This window comes from Hylaeus anthracinus, unplaced genomic scaffold (assembly GCF_026225885.1).
Source record: "Hylaeus anthracinus isolate JK02 unplaced genomic scaffold, UHH_iyHylAnth1.0_haploid 12001, whole genome shotgun sequence".
Classification (NCBI taxonomy): Eukaryota; Metazoa; Arthropoda; class Insecta; order Hymenoptera; family Colletidae; genus Hylaeus; species Hylaeus anthracinus.
Genome location: NW_026534348.1, coordinates 5,750,125 through 5,768,899, shown reverse-complemented (window position 1 = coordinate 5,768,899; position 18,775 = coordinate 5,750,125). Strand labels below are relative to the sequence as shown.

At 46.8% G+C, this 18,775-nt stretch overlaps 1 protein-coding gene across 2 annotated transcripts in view; it reads right to left on the bottom strand.

Moving 5' to 3' along the window:
- Positions 1-8,818: 8,818 nt before the first annotated feature.
- The window catches only part of LOC128890830 (tyramine receptor 1), a 35,670-nt gene continuing 25,713 nt past the window's right edge, over positions 8,819-18,775 (bottom strand). For both annotated transcript variants that reach the window (XM_054149726.1, XM_054149727.1), the window contains exon 2: positions 8,819-10,744. In XM_054149726.1, coding sequence (XP_054005701.1) covers positions 9,519-10,727 — 1,209 coding nt within the window. In that variant the 5' untranslated portion in view covers positions 10,728-10,744 and the 3' untranslated portion in view covers positions 8,819-9,518. The remainder of the gene's footprint in view (positions 10,745-18,775) is intronic.

Here is an 18,775-nt window from a genome sequence, read left to right as displayed (position 1 = left end):
TTCCTAAAATTCTCTTCCAATAACCAGCCACTTTACTTTGCCCTTTGAGAACTACGGTCAAAGCGAAATCAGCCGTTCGTTCAAAACCGACTCCTTGTCGCTGTGGACGGGTTAACATTTTATGTATTGGAGCAAAGTTGGCCACCAATTACCGTACGACTACTTTGTCCACGTTTTTGCAGAGAAATCGACGAAACTTACTCGAGGATCGCGAGCGGAGAACGAACTGCATGTGTTATCTCGGAATTGTGATTTCAGTGGATAGGTACAATGGATTCCACTGGAAAAAGTTATGAAAAATTAATGGTCAGGGATGGTTAAGAATTACTTCGACCTATTGTTCCGATATCTGGTACAATTGGACCAAAATTAATTAACCGCTCGAGGCCACCGAGAGAACTATTCCCGTTATACCGTTTAGTTATTTCATAACTTTATCCCCTCTCTTCGCTGAATTTAATAGGTAAACGGTCTCTATCTTTTGAACCGAAAGCCGAGCTGTCGTGGAATAAAGGTAAGAGGGGAATCGGTTTTGGTCAGCCATTCGACTTGAACTCGACTATAGCCTTTAACCGGAGCGATTAACCTTCTAGAAAGAAGCTTTTTTGCCCTTCGCTTAACTGCCTCGTGCATGGTTGGACTGTTTTCATTAGTTCTGAATCGTAAGCTGCCACGCTGCGCTGGGTGAAGTACGCGAAGTGTTACGAGCTGTTTTGTCGAGAACTGTTAACTCCGCGTTGATGGCCTTTGTACGTAATACGGACTTTCATTTCTTCGCATGGATTAATATAAGTGCACGTAATCGTTTTGAATCATGCTACAGTTTGCTGGATTGTTAAGCCACCCGTTATCTGTTACGTACTCGTGTTTCCATCTTTTGTCACCGGGGCCAAAAGGTAGAGCGTATGAATATCCATCCGATTAAACGGAAAATCATAGGGAAAAGAATTATTGTACATTATGTGCCGTTTAAAGCGTGTTTTTACATTTTAAATGGGAAAATATTTTGCTCGCATTAAACGAACAACTCGTTGAAAGTTTACAAGGTAAAAGAGTTCAGCGGGATTTACCCACGGATCAGAAAGAGCACACGGCATACGTTGCCACTCTGGCCCGATTGCCTCTGTTGAAATTGTACGGTTATTAACTCATAATGATCCAAAGTAATTTCACGAATGTTCCATCACGGTTCCATCATTCTCTCTCTCTCTCTCTCTCTCTTCCAAACGTCTCGCGAATCGTACCTACCGTGCCGTTACGAAATAACGAATTACTCTATAAAAACCGTGCGACATTCCATATGCGATTACACTAATCTCACCACATCCGAGCTACCGATGAAAAAGTTGCGAAAGATAACGCGTCGCGATGTATAAAACATTATTTGGTTACATTAAAAGGCACTCTCGTTCCCACCGATTTTATAACTTACCTCGATAACGAAGTTCCTCCGAGGGCACTCATGTATTTTTCATTGAATTAAGCGCGGTCGTCCGCGTTTTCCTTCTTTCTCAACATTACTTTCTGCGCGTCCACGAGCCGCGATGACCGGGTGTATAAAAATAAACCGCGACGATCGCGTAAAAAAAAAAACAAAAAAGAGTACATCGCAGTCGGCTTTAAGAGAGGAGAATTCCCATCGGAACGGTAGAAAATAAAGAGGAATAAACAAGCAAAATAAACTCGTCGTCGGACTTATTTGAACGTTACAAATATTGATGTCCGCGTTGAAAATTTTTCCTTTCGCGATCCAAATTTGCGTGTCCCTGTGCCTTCGTTAAAAGGAACACCGCGCGTACGCAAACGAAACGAAGAGAATTAGCGGAATTAAATTTGACGGAATTTCCATGTCGGACAGAGTGGCGCGAGTCGAATCGATGAATTGTTCGGTACGAAAGTAACAAAATGACATCGCTGATTAATCAAACATACCTGGACAAGACGACTGCCACCGCCAATGCCACGGGTATTCCGTCGTTGCGCGTTACGGCAAAAGTATATACATTAAAATTGTTTAATTAAAACGAATACTCGATCGATATTAATTAATTTAATTGTTTAATTTATTCCTTCGGGTGCTACGGGCGCATCTGCTCCTGGCTGAAAGTCATTCGCGCGAGTTATGGTCTCAGGTGCGCGTTTGGTATACGTTTTAATTAAATTTGGTAAATCTAGTTATGCGTCGTAAAGTTCGATTCTACTCTGATTGACCTGTCAAAAGAATCCATTTCGTCTCTTGCCTTGTCGAGGAGAACTTCTCCCGCTCTTATTGCTCTGGGTTCGGCATGTAAACTTGCAAATATAACTTGTACGTAAGGTACCTCCTTGTACGCTCGCAAACTGGTTCTTGCAAGCGATAGGAGTGGTACGATTCTCTCCAAAGGGTGGAGGATATGGAAAATGTGTCATACACGTCGCACACGTAGGATCGATTATCGTGTACCTGTTTACCCAATAACCCTCCGCAGGTTGCATTAGCGACAAGCTCGAGCCACGTGGTGGGTTTCAGTCGCTTTTATTTCCGGTTTCAAAGGCAAACGCGAGTCATCGAGGAAACCGGCGCGATAAAACGAAGGGCCCTGTAATTCCGACGGACAATTTGTCGACGATTCAGCATCGCGTGCGACGAACTAGAAGCGCACTCTCGAGCTCGCGAGTTCGAGTAAAATTGCGGTAAAGTGCCGGTTGCGGCGTGAAATCTCTCCACGGAGAGGATTCGAGACGTCGAGTGATGGGAAAGAACTTCAACACGCTATCCGTACGTCTACACCGATCGTTTTATTTTCCGTTCATTAATTTATTTCGATATTTACACGCTCGAGCGGCGAGCGTTCACGAATAATCGATAGACCGCGTCCCTGAAACGCGACCGAAGCATCTCCTTTCTCTATTCCTCGTTTCCGCTTTTTCTCGTTCCAGGATACTTTCTCTTAGTCGCGATCGATCGTTTTGCAAGAAGAGAAAGAGGAACGTAAATAAATATGTACCCAGAGTGTGTTACCAAGTGACAAGGAAAACGAATAGTGCCGCGACAAAAAATCGAAAGTTTCACATGCGAGCGCGCGTCGAACGCGCCCCGCGCGATAACTTCGTCAGCGATTTTGTTCGCGAGCCACTGCGTTCCCGTGGCGAATTTAATTAACACTGAAAACTCCAATGAAAATATGTTTATTCCGGTGATTCAATGTACACCATCGACGTGCGATGTTCAGCGATACTTTGATGCGGGTCGATGCAAATGTCTCGCAACATCGTCGGAAAATTGTTGGCAAGTTTACAAACAAAGCATACCCTTTAACCTTCATCTTCCGGAATTTTATTGTAATTCGATAACTACAGACAAACGGAAGCGCTTAAAAATATTTTCTTTACGACGTTTACAATTCTTAACGTGTGCCGAAACTCTTGGGATGCTCCAACAATAGAAGCGACTCGATCGTCCTTCGAACTTAAACGATTTATTTCTTCAGATTTTTCAAAATTGAACCCGATGTTATATGTTCCCGAAAATTCATACAGCGAGAAGAATGATTACGTTAATAAATTCATTGGAGAGGGATGCTCCGTGCGCGATTTAAGTCGCAAGACTCGAGCCCCTGTATTGCTGTACTTGTAAATCACAACCAATGGAGTATTAGTTTAATAACTAGATGTGTATATATACATATATATCTATATATATATACATATACATATATATATATATATATTATTTTTTATTTATTTATTTATGTATACGTTATACGTATCTAGCGTAGTGTTTCTCTCGATCGGGCGACCAGGCCCAATCACGTAATAATTTATATGAGATCGTCGCGCGAATTCACGAATCGATTCGCAAAAATAATTCAAGAAAAATATTTTACAACGATCAAGTTTACGAGGCATAACGTCGTCAAAACGAGGGGTGGCCAGACGCGATATAGAAAAGTTTGAAAATTTCTGCGCTTCGATCCGCGAAATGTTTCTCGCAAAATCAACCTGCTGATACGAATGTATAAGTGATGTAGTGTTTAATGTTATATATAACGTAGTACAATAATATATCTACGCACTTCCGAACTTCCTATCCAAGAGTAAACCGGTTAACTTCGAGAGTGGCGGGAACGTTGAAGCTCGACCTCGTTGTTTCGAGACGAACGCGGTGTTTTGATATAATTAACCGTGCCGCGTTAATATATGCAAGGCGATGCCGAGCAAGGATATTATTCCGGTTTCCTTGATGCTTAAACGAACCGACGTGAACCCAAGGAACTACGTTTTGTACGTAAAGAAGACCACTGGTAACAATGGTTATTACAAGACGCGAACATGGAGTGACTCATTAGTGCTTCAACGTTGGTCCAGGATGTTTCGAGACTCGCGTTACGTATCTGGGAAACGAGATGATGTTAGAGCAGGAATTGATTAGGTGCGGATTAATTTTGATTCGACGATAGAATTTTCGGGTGTATCATGGAAGATGTTCAAGATCGAAGAGATCGACGGACATAGCGCTCGAAGGTTTGATATTAATTCGAGCTACCGTGTGCCGGTACGAGGGAAAATATCGCAAGCGGAATTAATAGGAAGAAAGACGTACCACGATGAACTGCCAAGACACCGGATGGAAGCGAGCGGAAACGGGCCGGTTGATACGAGAACGCGTCTTTTGAAAACTTCTTAATTGCTCCGTGCAACGTAATTACTCTAATTTCTCGGGTTGTACGTCCGTGCTCTCGTGCACACGCGAAAAAAAAAAAACTTTTTCGTGAACGAACCTGCTCGAGGCTCGTGGGTGGAAGCAGCCGTGGAACGCGTTCTTCCGTGAAAATAAAATTCGTTTCGGGTCGAACCGTACTCGGATCATTCGGCTGGTCGCCGGATAACGTGCTTTTCGTTGGAACGAATGTTGTCGAAAACTCTGCGAAACTTTATTTTTTGGCACATTACTCGACGAAAAAAGGAGCGACGGGACAAGTCGCCCCGAAAAATGATTCCAACGTCCATTCCGGTTGCGAGGAACGCGACGCGATCGCGAACTCCTCGAGTATACCGCAAAATTCGTCGAGCTTCGATTAACCCTTTCGTTCCTATATATTTTGGTCGATACACGCGAACATTTCCACAAGACTAAAATTTCGTTTCCAGACAATTACTCGCGCAGTCTCGCCAATTTCGCGAATGCGTTAAAGTAGTTAAATTAGGTAGCATTCGAAAGGGCTTGGCTCGAAGCTGTGCTTTTTCGAGGTCCGGGGAGGAACAAAAAATTCTTGAAATGCGCGCGAAACTCACTTGGCAGATACCCAAGCGGTGACTAATCGCTTCGCTTTAATCGCGAAACAGTTCACGTCCGTTTCGCTTTTCAGAGTACGAAAGCGATAAAAATCACCGTAAAACGCGTAACGAAGTAAAATCGCGCTAATCGGACGGTCTGACCCGTTCGTTCGCGAGCTTAGGAGGAGGAAGGCGACGTCGGTCTCGTTTTACGAGCACTTCGGACGAACGTAAAGTCTGGCTTCAATCCGAGCTAGCCCGGGTAATATTCACTGCCGCTTTAACACAGTTTGCCATCGTAAAAGGAACGGACAAAGTTTCCCTTTTTAAAGACGAGAACGGAATGGAACGACGGAAGCCTTGTCGACGCGACAATCGGTGAACGAGAAAGACGGGAGCCGAACGGGGTGGAAATTTTTGTAAGGGATTGAAAGAAACGCGGGGTCCCCGGAGGTCCGCTTCAACGTCCAATTGAAATTATTCAAGCGTCGCGTTTAATTCCCTCTTGGATAGAAATTCGTGCCGAGGTTTTGGACAGTGTCACGAATAAAGTGATGTTCATTTGTCTATCCTAATAATTAAAAATCTTGTGTTGTTCGTAGCACGGCTACGAACGTGTTCTCACAACCTTATCACAACCTTATTATAGAGTGCCCTGGCGACGAGGTCGAGTTTTTAATATCATCTTTTCCAAACACGATCTCCGCGTACGCGTTACCACGCACGACGCTTTCCATGAATGTCCTCTCGTTTTCCTTTTACCGTTTCTCTTCTCTTTTTTTTTTTCTTTTTCGTTCTTTTTTTATCTGGTTGCATTCTCTTGCTTTTATTTGATTTGGCGCGGCACTCGAGGGGACGGCAAACGTATCACCTGTTCCCTCGTTAATCGGTAACGACTCGTTTAATTCGACTCCGTGCGCTTCAATCGTGCATCGATAAAGAAATAAACGAGCGCGTCGATGATCGAGTACGCGTTCCGTCGGACGTATCGCATCGCCCCCGGTGTTCCGTTAACAAATTGACAGGAGCGGCGAGCCCGTTTTAATCGGGTATTCGTACAAATTGAAAAGACATTTCTTTAAACTGGGGAATAAAAACGTCGCGATTTCTTCTCAACGGCGATGCATAGCTCGAAGCGCAGAGAAGCGAACTTTGTATTCCGTTCGCGTGGAATACATCCGTCCAGTGCGCGATTCGTGTGCACGTGTCGGTATAGCTGCGTGTCAATGGAAAGAAGACTGGAGGCGACTTAAATATAATTTCATACAGAGTACATGCAAACCACCGCATCGTCCTTCTTTCGTTTTCGTTTATCGGTGTTTATATATATTTGTACGTGTGTGTGTGTGTGTGTGTGTGTGTGTGTGTGTGTGTTTTCGCGTATGCGTCGCACAACGCTCGTATGTGTGTGCACGCGCACTCGTCGCCGAGACGTCAACGTCCTCGTCAACGACGAACGACGTTTTTTTTTTTCTGTTTACAGTGCTTTCTTTAGCGCTTTGGATTTCTTTGTTATTAATATTCACAACCATAATACTTGCGATTGATAATGAATGGGTAGATACGCCTACCGCGGGTTTAAGATACGCGAAACCTCGCTCGTTATCGTTGCTAAGAAAAATTGAACGCTACCTTTCGCTCCTCGAGAGGGGATCAACGTTCTCTCTCGAGAAAATTCCTCGCAAGCTCTTTGAAATTGACTACTTCTCGACGCTGAAATCGACGACAATTAACGTTGCCGTTTTGTGCGTAATTAGAGCAAAGCAGGGTACGCACGCCTCCCCGCGTTACACGAGAAATAATTCCGCTTCGAGCCAGTTCGATCCTCGAAGACTAAGCTCGAGAAATAGAGGAACGAAATTATGAAGGATTCACGCGCCCGATACTTTCCTATGCGCAAATGGAATTCTGAACAGCGTTGGACTCGTCAAAGAAGCAACCTTGACTCGATTACGTAGCGGGTCTTTCAATTTTCTGTCTGCGACCGTGGATCGTGACATTTCAGCGGCACTCCGACCAGACGATTCTTCGAAGAAACGAAGGTCGAGCGTCAAGGAAGCAAGTAGTCGACTTCAAATAAAACGTTCTTTCACAAGGGCTACTCGAGGGAACGATCATCGGCTATCGGGAGGAGGGTAACCATCCCCATTGTTCCGCGAATAAATCCCCGCTCATTTTCTGCCATTAAAAGACGAGAGAGAATGTCGAACGTGTGTATCCACCTATGGCACGAACTTAGCTAGGTACGATACAATACGTGCGCATATCTAGGATACCGTAAGTCTACCTTCTGAACGTCTTAACTGGAGTCTTGGTCGATTTCGTAGAAAATTTCCTATCCGTAAACGTGACGTGCTCTGTTTATACCGAGACGCTGCGAAAAGAATCTTTGGCGTCTCGCGTTTTCCTCCGTGAAACGTTTCGTTTTTCGATCGTTCCACGACTCGCGCGATCCACGACCGTTTCTTTTACAATTCTTGGATACACGTTCGAACGAAACTTTTCTCCCATCGAATCTGAAGAACTATCGTATATATATTTGCGACCTTTGCTGTTCCAAGAGATAACGAAACACCGACATTCAATGGGAGGAACGTTGAAAAATTCGATAGCGTATATTTCCGTCGCGTTGAATAGCTTTTCTCGCATGACTGTTATTTCACGGGGTTTCTTGGAAAATGGAACGATCGACTCGATACCATGCTCGAGTTTCCATGCCGTACGATGATTCAATCGCGTCCATCGAACGCGCAGAATCGAGATCCATCGTTCCTCGATGGCGCGCACTCGAACTGACCGTCGGCCGATCGAATCCACCGGTCAGCGTTTGCGCTTACGTCGCTTAACCGGAGCGAAACAACGTGTAAGATTGCCGAGGTAAGATCAGCGGAGAAAACAGAACGACCCAGTGGCTGCTGGACGATCCAGCCTGTGACTTCATTTCCTTGAGATCCTCTATCCGCGTGCTTGTTTCCTCCGGTCACTTCGGAGGATTAATGGAGCAACTTTAATGAAACTACCCACGACGGTCTACACCCGGTGACTGCTACTGCGAAATTGGACTATCGCGCACACTGTTTCAGCAGTTAACCGTTTGCGGTCAGCCGACACCGTATGAGACACATAAGGAGCATCTTCCGTAAGCTGGCGATCTCTGGATCGCGACGTTGTTGCCTTAATCGGATACAAACGTAAAGTAGCGTGTTTATGGAGACTGCAACTTGTTCGGAACTTGGTTCGAATGCAGAGATTATTTCAGCGTTTCGCGATGCGCCAGGTTTCTTGCTTTATTTGATGCCTCGGAGATTAATGAAATTTCTATTCGTCCTGGAAGAGTATCAAAGACGGAACGAATTGGATCGATAATTCGATATACGTGCGAGCGTATACCGCGAGCTTTGCAACATCTCATCTCAAGAATAATTTTGCGTGGTAACGAACGCTCCATGTTTCATCGTAATCGCTCTGCGTTTTTTTTTTTTTTTTTAGGTACGCGGAGATTGTAACTACCACGATAATTTAATAATCTGCCCGACGGCTTACAGAGGAAACTCCCCCTGTATCTCCGTACGGTGCTCGCTGACCGTAAAGGGTTGATCTTTAACGCGACGCGAATTCGTACCTAGTTTTTTCTCGTTATCGTTGCTACCGAAGAAACGAACCCGAGAATCGCGTCATTAAAATTCATCGGAAGTCTACACGCGTGACACGCTCGTCGAATCTCTTCGGTTTAGTTCCCTCTCGACGCGGGTTGTCCAATTCCCTCGTAGTTTCCGAGAAAATACGCGTCGACGCACAACTCGTTCCATTGAAATTTCCGGGATGTCGTTTCCTCGTAATTTCGTCGACGGACGTCCGCGCGATCGAAGGTCGCCTCGATGGTTTCTCGGGTCGAAAAGGAACTGGCCTCGTAGGACCGTGGATCGACCAGTCCCCGTTGATATCTGTGCGCTCGATGCTACGTAGGCCTCTAGCCTCTGCGACGATGCGAAGGGTACGCGGTTCATTCTCGAAGAGTGCAACTTTCGCATCGGAAGCTTTCTACGTTTCCAATTGCACCGTATCCGGTATACAGAGATCATCCGGGCGAGTTCTCCGTTCTCGGAAGTCAACCAAACTCGCGATCGCGTTCGTCGACCGATCGCGACCGGATCGAGACGGTTACCGTGGTCGGAATCGCCGCGCCGGCACGAACAAAACAGCAACGAGAACGGGAACCGGCGTTTCCCACAGTTTCTAAACAAAACGCCCGTCGGGCCTGTTCAGCGAATACGCAGCAGCCTTCTGAAGGCTCTCCTGTAATCGAGATTGAAGATCGTGTAGATGAGTGGATTCAGGGCGCTGTTGACGTAACCGAGCCACGTGATGAAGTAGACCATTCGATCGGAGGGACAGCAAGCCGGACAGAACGGCACGATGACGTACATGAGGAAGAACGGGAGCCAGCAGACGACGAATACGCCCATGATGACGCCAAGCGTTCTCGCGGCTCGTCTCTCCTTCGACAGGGAGATCCTCTGTCTTTCCTCGATGAACTGATAGACGGTGGTGGTCGTGGCAGGAGCGCTAGCGCCGGCGGCCATCCGTCTCGAGGACGTGGTCGCGTTACCTCCTCCACCTATCGTCACTTCCGTCGGCTCGTCGTCGATCAACGAAGGCTTCGCGTGAACACGGGGCGTCGATCTCTCGTTATGATTCGTCTCCGAGCTGACGGATTCCTCCGCGTCGTCGACCTCGCGATGCCTGGTGGACTGGACAGCGCCCAATCTGCTCTGCCTGGCCCTCTCTCGGAGTCTCCTTCTCGTCGCCAGAAAAATCTCGAGGTAAACTAGGCTCATCAGCAGCAGAGGTATAAAGAAAGAACCGAGCGACGAGTAAATCACGTAACCCTGCCTTCTGGTTAGCTGACAAGGCGTTCCCGGCTCGAGTTCCTCCGGCCAGTCGTTCCAACCCGCCAACGGCGGCGAGCTGATCGCCCCCGAGAGGACCCAGACCCCAGCTATCGTCGCTAGAACTCTCTTCAGGGTGCGTTTTTGCGCATAGTTTATCGGATCCGTGATAGCCCAATACCGGTCCAACGCTATCGCGCAGAGATTCAGAATGCTCGCGGTGCAGCACAACACGTCGCAGGTGAGCCACAGTTTGCAGAGATGTATACCGAAGATCCATTTTCCTAGAAGAAGGTACGCCACGTTGAAAGGCATCACCAGAATCGCAACGGCGAGGTCCGCCACCGCGAGAGAAACGATGAAGAAGTTCTGAACGATTCTCAACGGTCTGTAAGTGAACACGCTGAGGATCACCAGCGCGTTTCCCAACACCGTCGCCAGAACGAGGAAGCCCAGTGTCAGAGAGGCGGCTGCGGCTTCCCAAACTGGCAAGTTCGAACCTGTTTCCTCCTCCGGCGGACCGCAGCCTGTTACCTCGTAGTCTTCGGTCATCGTGCCGCCTGATTCCCCGCTAGAGTTCATGTTGTCGAGCCTGATTCCTGGAACAATAGGCGTTCGTTAGCGATCGACCAAGAGACGACGGATTCGTGAATCGATCCGATTAACCGAAGGCGGAGCGTGTTTCGGTTTTTTCTTCGAATTAAATTCCACAACGATATCGTAACGCGTTGAAAAAGAGATTCGAGAACGGGCCTGCTCGCCGATTCGAGGGCTGTCGATCGGAACGCGAGGTCTATTACAGAAATGATTATCGTCGATAAGCGACGAACCGCAGGGACGAACGAGCTTCGCGAGTCTCGGAATGTAAACGAACGTTGCTTGCGTTGGCGGTGAATTTAACAAGCGTTAGAAGCGCTGTAGAAAAGGGTCGAGTGGTTGTTTGGATTCGAGGTTGGGCTTTAGGTAAAGTGTGTCTGAAGAGATTCTAGGAAAGTAAGTAGAGTTTGGGGCGTCGGGAAGAACGTGGTGTATGACGCTTGTACTATGGCTTACGAGTGTAACGTGGTCGAGAAGTACACTGGTTCGTTAATTGGTTGTTAGTCGCGCGAGAGAGTCTGTTAGCGTTTGTTAACATTAGAAGGGAATAACAAGGTAAACAGGAAAGCTAAGAGGATAAGGATTGGAGAGCAAAGAGTCGAAAGTTGGAAGTAGGGGCAAAGAGTACAAATCTTCTTGCTCGCGTTTATTTTAACACTCGCATTCGATATCAAGTTTCAAAGTAATCGTTCAGTTTCAGAAACACTGTGAAAAATAATGAAAAAGAGCTGCCTTGGGTTTAAGTAGCACGTAAATCCCGGCAGCATATTTTGCTGTCGCGAAGTCTCTCCATCCGAGTCCACTTGATCTTTTGCCGGCGCACGGTGCAAGATTTTACACGCGGTAGATCAAAGCGATCCAGCACGGGATAATCCTTGATCGGTGGTCATCAGGATTTCGCCAATAGGTTACGTAAATTATCCGACGCGTGGAATTTACGTACAACGTAGACTTTGCGTCACGGCTAACATTCAACGAGCTCGCTCGAAAATCACCTGCCCGGCTATCGGATTATTAAATCGCTGATTTTTTCATACCGGCTAGTCTCTCGAATCGCTGACTCTTTTGTTGACAAGCATCGCGGATCCCTTCGAACGTTGAAGCAACTATCGACGATAATCTCCAATGAAACGCAGCTACGCTCGGGCGTATTGACTAACGAAGACGTTAATGGATTTCGCGCGGTGCCGCAATGTTGATCGATACTTTAATACAACCAGCGATATCGGGGATTCATTTTGCGGCCATCTTGTTCCTCGTTCGAATGCAGCCCCATGACGGTTGGGAGTAATGAATAAAAATACACAGCTGCAAACCGAGGCGCGCGCGTTTTACGTGCGCTCATCAACTTTTATTCATCGAGCATTCGATATCTCGCGATGTACGCGCACGGATAGTCGGAATTTTCACCGATATTTATACGGTCCAGGTAAATTCCATCTGTCGTTCGTTACACGTTTCGCGCCAATATTCGTGGGATACGTGCGAGCGCGAAAATGAAATACGCGATCTGTGCACGATCGCGTTTTCGACCATTCGAAAAATTCATTCGCGAGCACACGAGTGTCGTACGAATATCCTGTGACACGGTGTGTCGCCAATGGACATCGCTCGATCCTGTATTCCGATATACCGCCGTCCCGCCCGCGCCGTCGCGATAAATTAATATGGTTCTACAGTGTTCCATATCAGGTTGTCACGATTCCTCTCGTCGGATTGTCGCAAAGTTATTCCTGACATCCTCCACCGATTTTCACTCCCGTTTTGCAATCTATGCAAAGTTAAAAAAATCGGCGTCCAAAGACTGTGAGGTGTCGAAGTTTGACCGTCGAGGCTTAGTCCAAACACGATTAAAGTAATCTTTACGGTTGCACGGTTTAACAGCGTCTTTCTTCGGTATATCTTGTCTCGTACACGAGAAAACGATAGGAAGCACGGTTATTCCGACGTGGTTGCAGAGTCGACGAAGACGCGACCGCCGAAGGAAAGAAACGATCGACTGCGGCGCGGCGAAACGAGCATAGCTCGTACGAAAGCGCGAAACTGCTAAGAGAGAAGAAATTCGTTCTTTTCGATACCGAAAGTCGTGGGATTCCAACGGCGCGATCCTAGCAGATAGAAATAAACCGGATAAAACGGAAACACGCTTTCTGTTTTTCGGAATCAACGAGCCGAGAAAGCACCGCGTCACGGACAGAACTTACATGACTTTCAAATTCAACGAGCCCGTTTTATCCGAGACCGTTTGCTTTTTCAAACCGAGGGGAGGAGGAGCGAACGATACCATTATCGAGACGAAGTCACACTCGAGTGCCACGGCGTAAATTTGCGTTCGAGAATCTTTCGAGCAGTGGCATACCATTAGCGACCTCGCTTCCCCCTTGGCGCGGAAATGTCAATCGATTCAAAACGCTCGATTGACCCCTTACTCTTGCCGAGGAGACCGCCGACGGGAGAAATATTCAACGGCGAAATCAGCACCGCGGCCCTGTCACGGTGTTTTTCATAGTTTACGCTTTAGAGCTTTTTCTCCACCCCACAGCTCTGGGGAATCTTCTCGGTTCCAAGTTCCATTGCTACCCTGCCGAGAAATGAACTCCATAAAAGTCTAAGTGCCGTGCAAACGAGATGGCCGCGGCGCGCCTACACTCCGCCTACGTTTCTTCGGAATTTTTAATACCTTCAGCCGCCTCTTCCGTCGTTCTCTCGTTTTTCAACGGAAACAAATCATATTCTCCGTCTGGACCGACGGGGGTGGCAAATGACCGCATTCGACGAGGTCGGTCTCAACGATCTAGACCAGCGGTCGCCAACCTGTCGCTCGCAGCAACGAATTTAATCGCTCGCGCTGACTTTCAGCTGCGAAAAGACAAATGGAGTTTATCGATTAAAACTCCGAAAAAGGTCGACCCGTTAGCCTAATCCATCGCTATAGTGTAGCAGCGTGATTCGTTGCGTAGGGTAGTATTTGCAACAAACATTCGATCTAATAATTCGTATATTCCGATTTCGCTAAAGTTCGTTTAATCGATGCTCCGGATTTCTTCCTAACGGAGATCGCCGAAATTGAGTAACGACGACAGGGATTCGGTCCGAGATTTAAAGGTAATTCAATCAAGTACGTAGAGACACTCCGGAATTTTAATATCGGATGGGTCGCCGATGATTCGGTGTAATCAGCGGAAGAGAAAGTTTCCGAAATGTTCGATGTTGAAAGGAAGCAAGAGGCAATGGAAGACGGGAGTCGACGAATTCGGTGGGATCCAACGTTTCGCGAGATTGAATGTTACAATTTCCTGCGAATCTTCGGCGCACGTCACGTTTTCGACAATGTCGGCCGTATTAACGGATGTTCGAGGAAGCACTTAAAATTGTAATGAGCGGAAGAACGGACCGTGCGATATCGACCGAACGAGAGAACACGTTGGAAAAGTTGATATATGATAAGTAGAGCGACTGATGGACTGATTGCACTTTGAAGAATTAAAATTAGTCGAGACGTGTGAAGAGGAAGCATGGAGAAATCGAAAGGTAAGGTTTCGATGCTTCGAAAGCTTGATATCTCCTGCTGTTCATTTTTTCTTTTTTTTGTTTTAACACCCTCGTGACGTTTCCACAACTCGCACCCGATACAACAGCATAAACGTCGCTCGATTCTATCCGATCTCTTCCAATCGCTATTCGTTCACGCCTTATCACTTAAATACACTCATTTCTCGCACGGTTGCGCCAACGATGCACCTGTTATCGCGAATCCGGGCACGATTGCAGCCACGCGAACGCTCGAACGAGTCAGCTCTGTGGATTAATCGTAAATTCACCATAGCGAACGCCAACAAAGTTTCGGCAGACGGATCCATTAACAGTGCGCTCACGTTTGCCGTGTAATCCGGCCGTGTCAGCCAATACCACGATTTTAGATCTGCCGTTAATTTACTAGCGTTTCGGTGTACTTCCGGGGGGGTAAATAGTTCCGGTGTAACGTTACCAGACATTACACCGCGACCGCGCAGAACATCGATCGGCAGCGTATCGACGATTCGGATCGCGGCGCGCCGACGATGACGATGACGCGATCGATGGTCCCAAAGCTAACACATTACCACCGCTGGAAGCTGTTTCCACCGGCGAAAGTGGTCTCGTAGACCGGTTGCGAAGCGAGAAATTAGATTTCACCTCCGCGAAGGACTGAAAGCGCGTAGAACGTTCCCCGCTAGGGAAATTCATTTCTAAGCTTTGTGCCGAGCATTTTCGTTCGTGCTTTTAATTACCGATCATCCATGATTTATGTACTTACACGCGTCGTTGTATAAACGCACGGGAATAAGCACGGCGAGAAATGGTACAAAATTCAGCACTTTTCCCGGTAGATTTCACATTCCGTTATTCGTTCTATTTATCGTGCATTAATCAGACGGTACGCGAATCGCGCGAATGTATATCATCAAGCATTCATCCTATTTAGAGGTGACGCTGTTTTCCACTGTTTGCGATATTCTTGATCATGATCTCTGGCTGTCATGAATCACGGTAGCCGGTATTTATTCGTCGTAACAAATTTGCTTCGTTGCCTTTGCAGCTGCTCGTTTTCCATTATTTATGCGTTTCGCTCGCGGCGATTTAGCTCGGCCCCGGAAAAATCCTGGACAAATTGCCTCGAATTTTTGCGTCCGGTACGCAGAGAGCGGTGCCGCGATTGTAACGCTCGCTGACGGAAATAAAGGATAGCCTGTTCTTCGTGTCCCGATTCCTGCGAGCAGAACGCGTCTCGCTGCAATTGATCCGGAACGGATTTCGTTCGCGTCTTCGCTTATCCTCCCGAGATCGTTGTCGAAGGAGCAAGATCTCTCGGCGAATTTCGTTGTTCGTTTGAAACGAATAAACGTAAATGAAATGGAACTTGGTCGTGAACGAACAAAAGGAGACGATGATATCGTCGCGGGAACTTTTAGTTGTCAAAGCTCCTCCTTTAATGCCGAGATAATTGCACCTTCCGGCGCATCTTTCTTTGCTATGTCGGTGGCAAAGGATGCATAGAGTTTCCAGTTCTTGGCGCGAGGATCCGCGGATTGTATTGAAAACTGCATTGTCCCGAAATCCTCGGCTATTAATCCTTCGCTGGAATGCGCGAGACTGGAGAAGCGAGAAGCAATTATCTCTGCATGGCAGGTAGCGCGATCGCGAGCAGAGGAATATTACAAAGTTTTAAGTTCTTTTCCCATGAGATTCCGTCCCAAAAGAGACGATGGTTCGAATAGATTAATTAAACCTCTCATAAAAATAATAAATCAGATCGAAAACTAGTTCGTAAACGCGGTGTGTCTTTCGAACACCTGTAGTTTCTCTCAAACAATTGGTCGTTAATGTGAATCTTTCGGTAGACAGATCGATAAAAGTGGATTAAGATCGTGATGCTCTGCAAGAGACGATCGCTCGCAGCGACGTTCTTCTAATGGATAGAATCGTCCCAGGAAAAACAAAGAGTAACGTAATTGGTCGGAAACTTGACGCGCGTCTGACGTTTCCACGCAGCCAGTTCCTCCGCCTACAGCCGCGCTCGTTTCGCCCATTTATTCCCACGGGTTGTCTGGTTCGCAAATCAAGCCGCGTTTGTGTTGAACGTTTCAGACGACGATGCTCCTCTCCTCTGTTAACTTAATTAACAATCCGCGCAGCGTGAACGTAAATCGACACAGGTCAACTGCCTCCGTCGTGGTCCTGTCGGAATTTCAGACGAATAATTCTCTCGTCGTCGAAGAATATTTTGCACGTTCGATCGCGATAAATGGTGGGACGGTATTTTTAAACTACCTCGTTTTAACTTCCGCCGACGAATGGAGGATAATTGAATTTTCTAACAGAGGACTCGTCCAGCAGGAACAACTTACAGAATCCTAGAAAATGTGGGTTATAATTTGTCGCTTCGGTTGCGTTTGTAGTTAGTTTCCAGCTGAAATAAGGGCATCGATCACTCGAAATACAATGGACAGTCCAGTGATCAGGACAAAGTACTCGCGAGTATTATACGTTCTAAATTCTTCTTTATACGTTGATCAACATTCGGATCCTCGACTGTTTCGGTGACTACTCTCCGCGAGTCGCAACGAGAGCGTGCGAGCGAGACGGAAAAATTTTCCAACGAACAATGGATATCGACACGGGCTTAATTATCCACGCGAAATCACGAATTAAACGCAATCACACGCGCCGAAAGTTTCCGCCGATATCGTGCTCGATAATCTGATATCTATTAACGCCTCGATTACCATATTCGGAATCCCGTTTATCCAATTGGTAAACAAGTAACGCGAGCCAAGCACGCGAGCGTCCCTTTAATTCGAGGCTGCACGCGCGACGCGGTCACAGCCGAACGCGAACGCCGCGGCGCCGGCGCCGGCGCGTTTCGCTCGAGGATCGAGGACGTTTGCGAGCGATTCGATTATCAGGAACTTTCTTCGGAAGCGTTTTAATTCCGTGGAAATTTTGTTCTCGATATCGACGGCGAAGCAATATCGGAAGTGGAACGAAAGAGCGTCGCGGGGTCGAGGCTTCGAGGGGCCATTTTCACCTACTTTTGAACCAAGCCATAGTGGCATCTTCTACGCTGGCTACGAAGAAATTATTAAAAGCTACCGTGCTTCTCGTTCCTTTCTTGCACCTTTCGCCAGGGAAATTTAAACTATTCCGTGTAATGGCTGGAAAAAAAAACCCGAGAGCGTCTCGCGAAAATATACGCGCGAGTTACTCTCCGTTGAAGAGAACCATCGTTACATCTTTAAGCAATGTTTCTCTGCCTCTAAATAATTTAGCGTTATTACCTCGCTGTATGCTCCCCGAATGCAACCCCATAGCGCGCATAACGCTCGAGCTAGCGGACTTTATAAGCTCGATTAATTTACCGCAAAAATTACATCTTATACTTTGCCTTGAGTAGCCCGTTACGATGTTCGCGTCGTAATTAATATCGACTCGCAGTAGCTTACGAACGATGGAACGGTGTAAAAGCTATAATAATCCTGTGACAGGACTAAGAAATGATGCGTAAGCAAGAGGTGGCGCGATATTATATAGAAAGAGCGAGAATTTGATACGTTCTAAACTAACTAACGGCATTTTATATAAACAGGAGCGACTCTTCGGGCGTTGCGGACGGGTTTCGATTACGTTCTCGAGGGTCCTTTCCACACGGAGGCCGCAACTATTTACGATTCCCGCGAAACATTGGCAATTAAACATTGCGGCGAACACTGGGTTGTTCGCGTTGATTTATCGCCTCGGACCACGTTATGAATCAATCAGAGCATACGTCGGACTGAATTCCCTTATTCGAGGCGTACATCCTACAGAACAGAACGGTTTACGCGGGAGCGCCAGTTAACGTTGTTCCTAACAAGTTGCATCGTCGTAACGCGTTCAAATCACGAACTCGGCTACCATGCGAGAGCTTTATGCGCGTATATACCAACAATTGACCCGATAATAGGTATCCCGACTGACAGGGAAACTACGAGGACGCGAGAACGAATTTTAAACGCAGATATCGGGATGAGCTAATACGCTCACGATGAAATATTAGTACCTCGTCGCCCGTCAACCTTTGTTTTACTTTCATTGGAGTTTCGGGCGTATGTAACTTCCGTAATTCCATTTTTATGCTTCCCCCGGTTCCACCGAATTCCCTATCTTTAATTCGCAATTTTTGTTCACTAGAGGAACAACTTTGTTTGCCCATGTAAATCGTTTGCTCGCGAATCTTCGAGCTAACAGTTCCGAGAAACTCCTTGTAAAAGGTGGTCGGTAGGTGGTGGATTAGGAGTCCTGCTGGATGAGCTAAAGCGTCCGATACTTACGTGTTTAAATGATACGATAAAATCACTCAGTTCTGTCGGAAGTGCAAGCACGGTGTTTCTGCGAAACCTTTCTAGCGACACGGAAACTTTGCCGAAGGATGACACGCAGAATTTATTAAAAGTACGATAAATCGCATCTCCGGCAGCAGCGAGAAGTTTCGTAACTTCGCGCGCACGTTATAA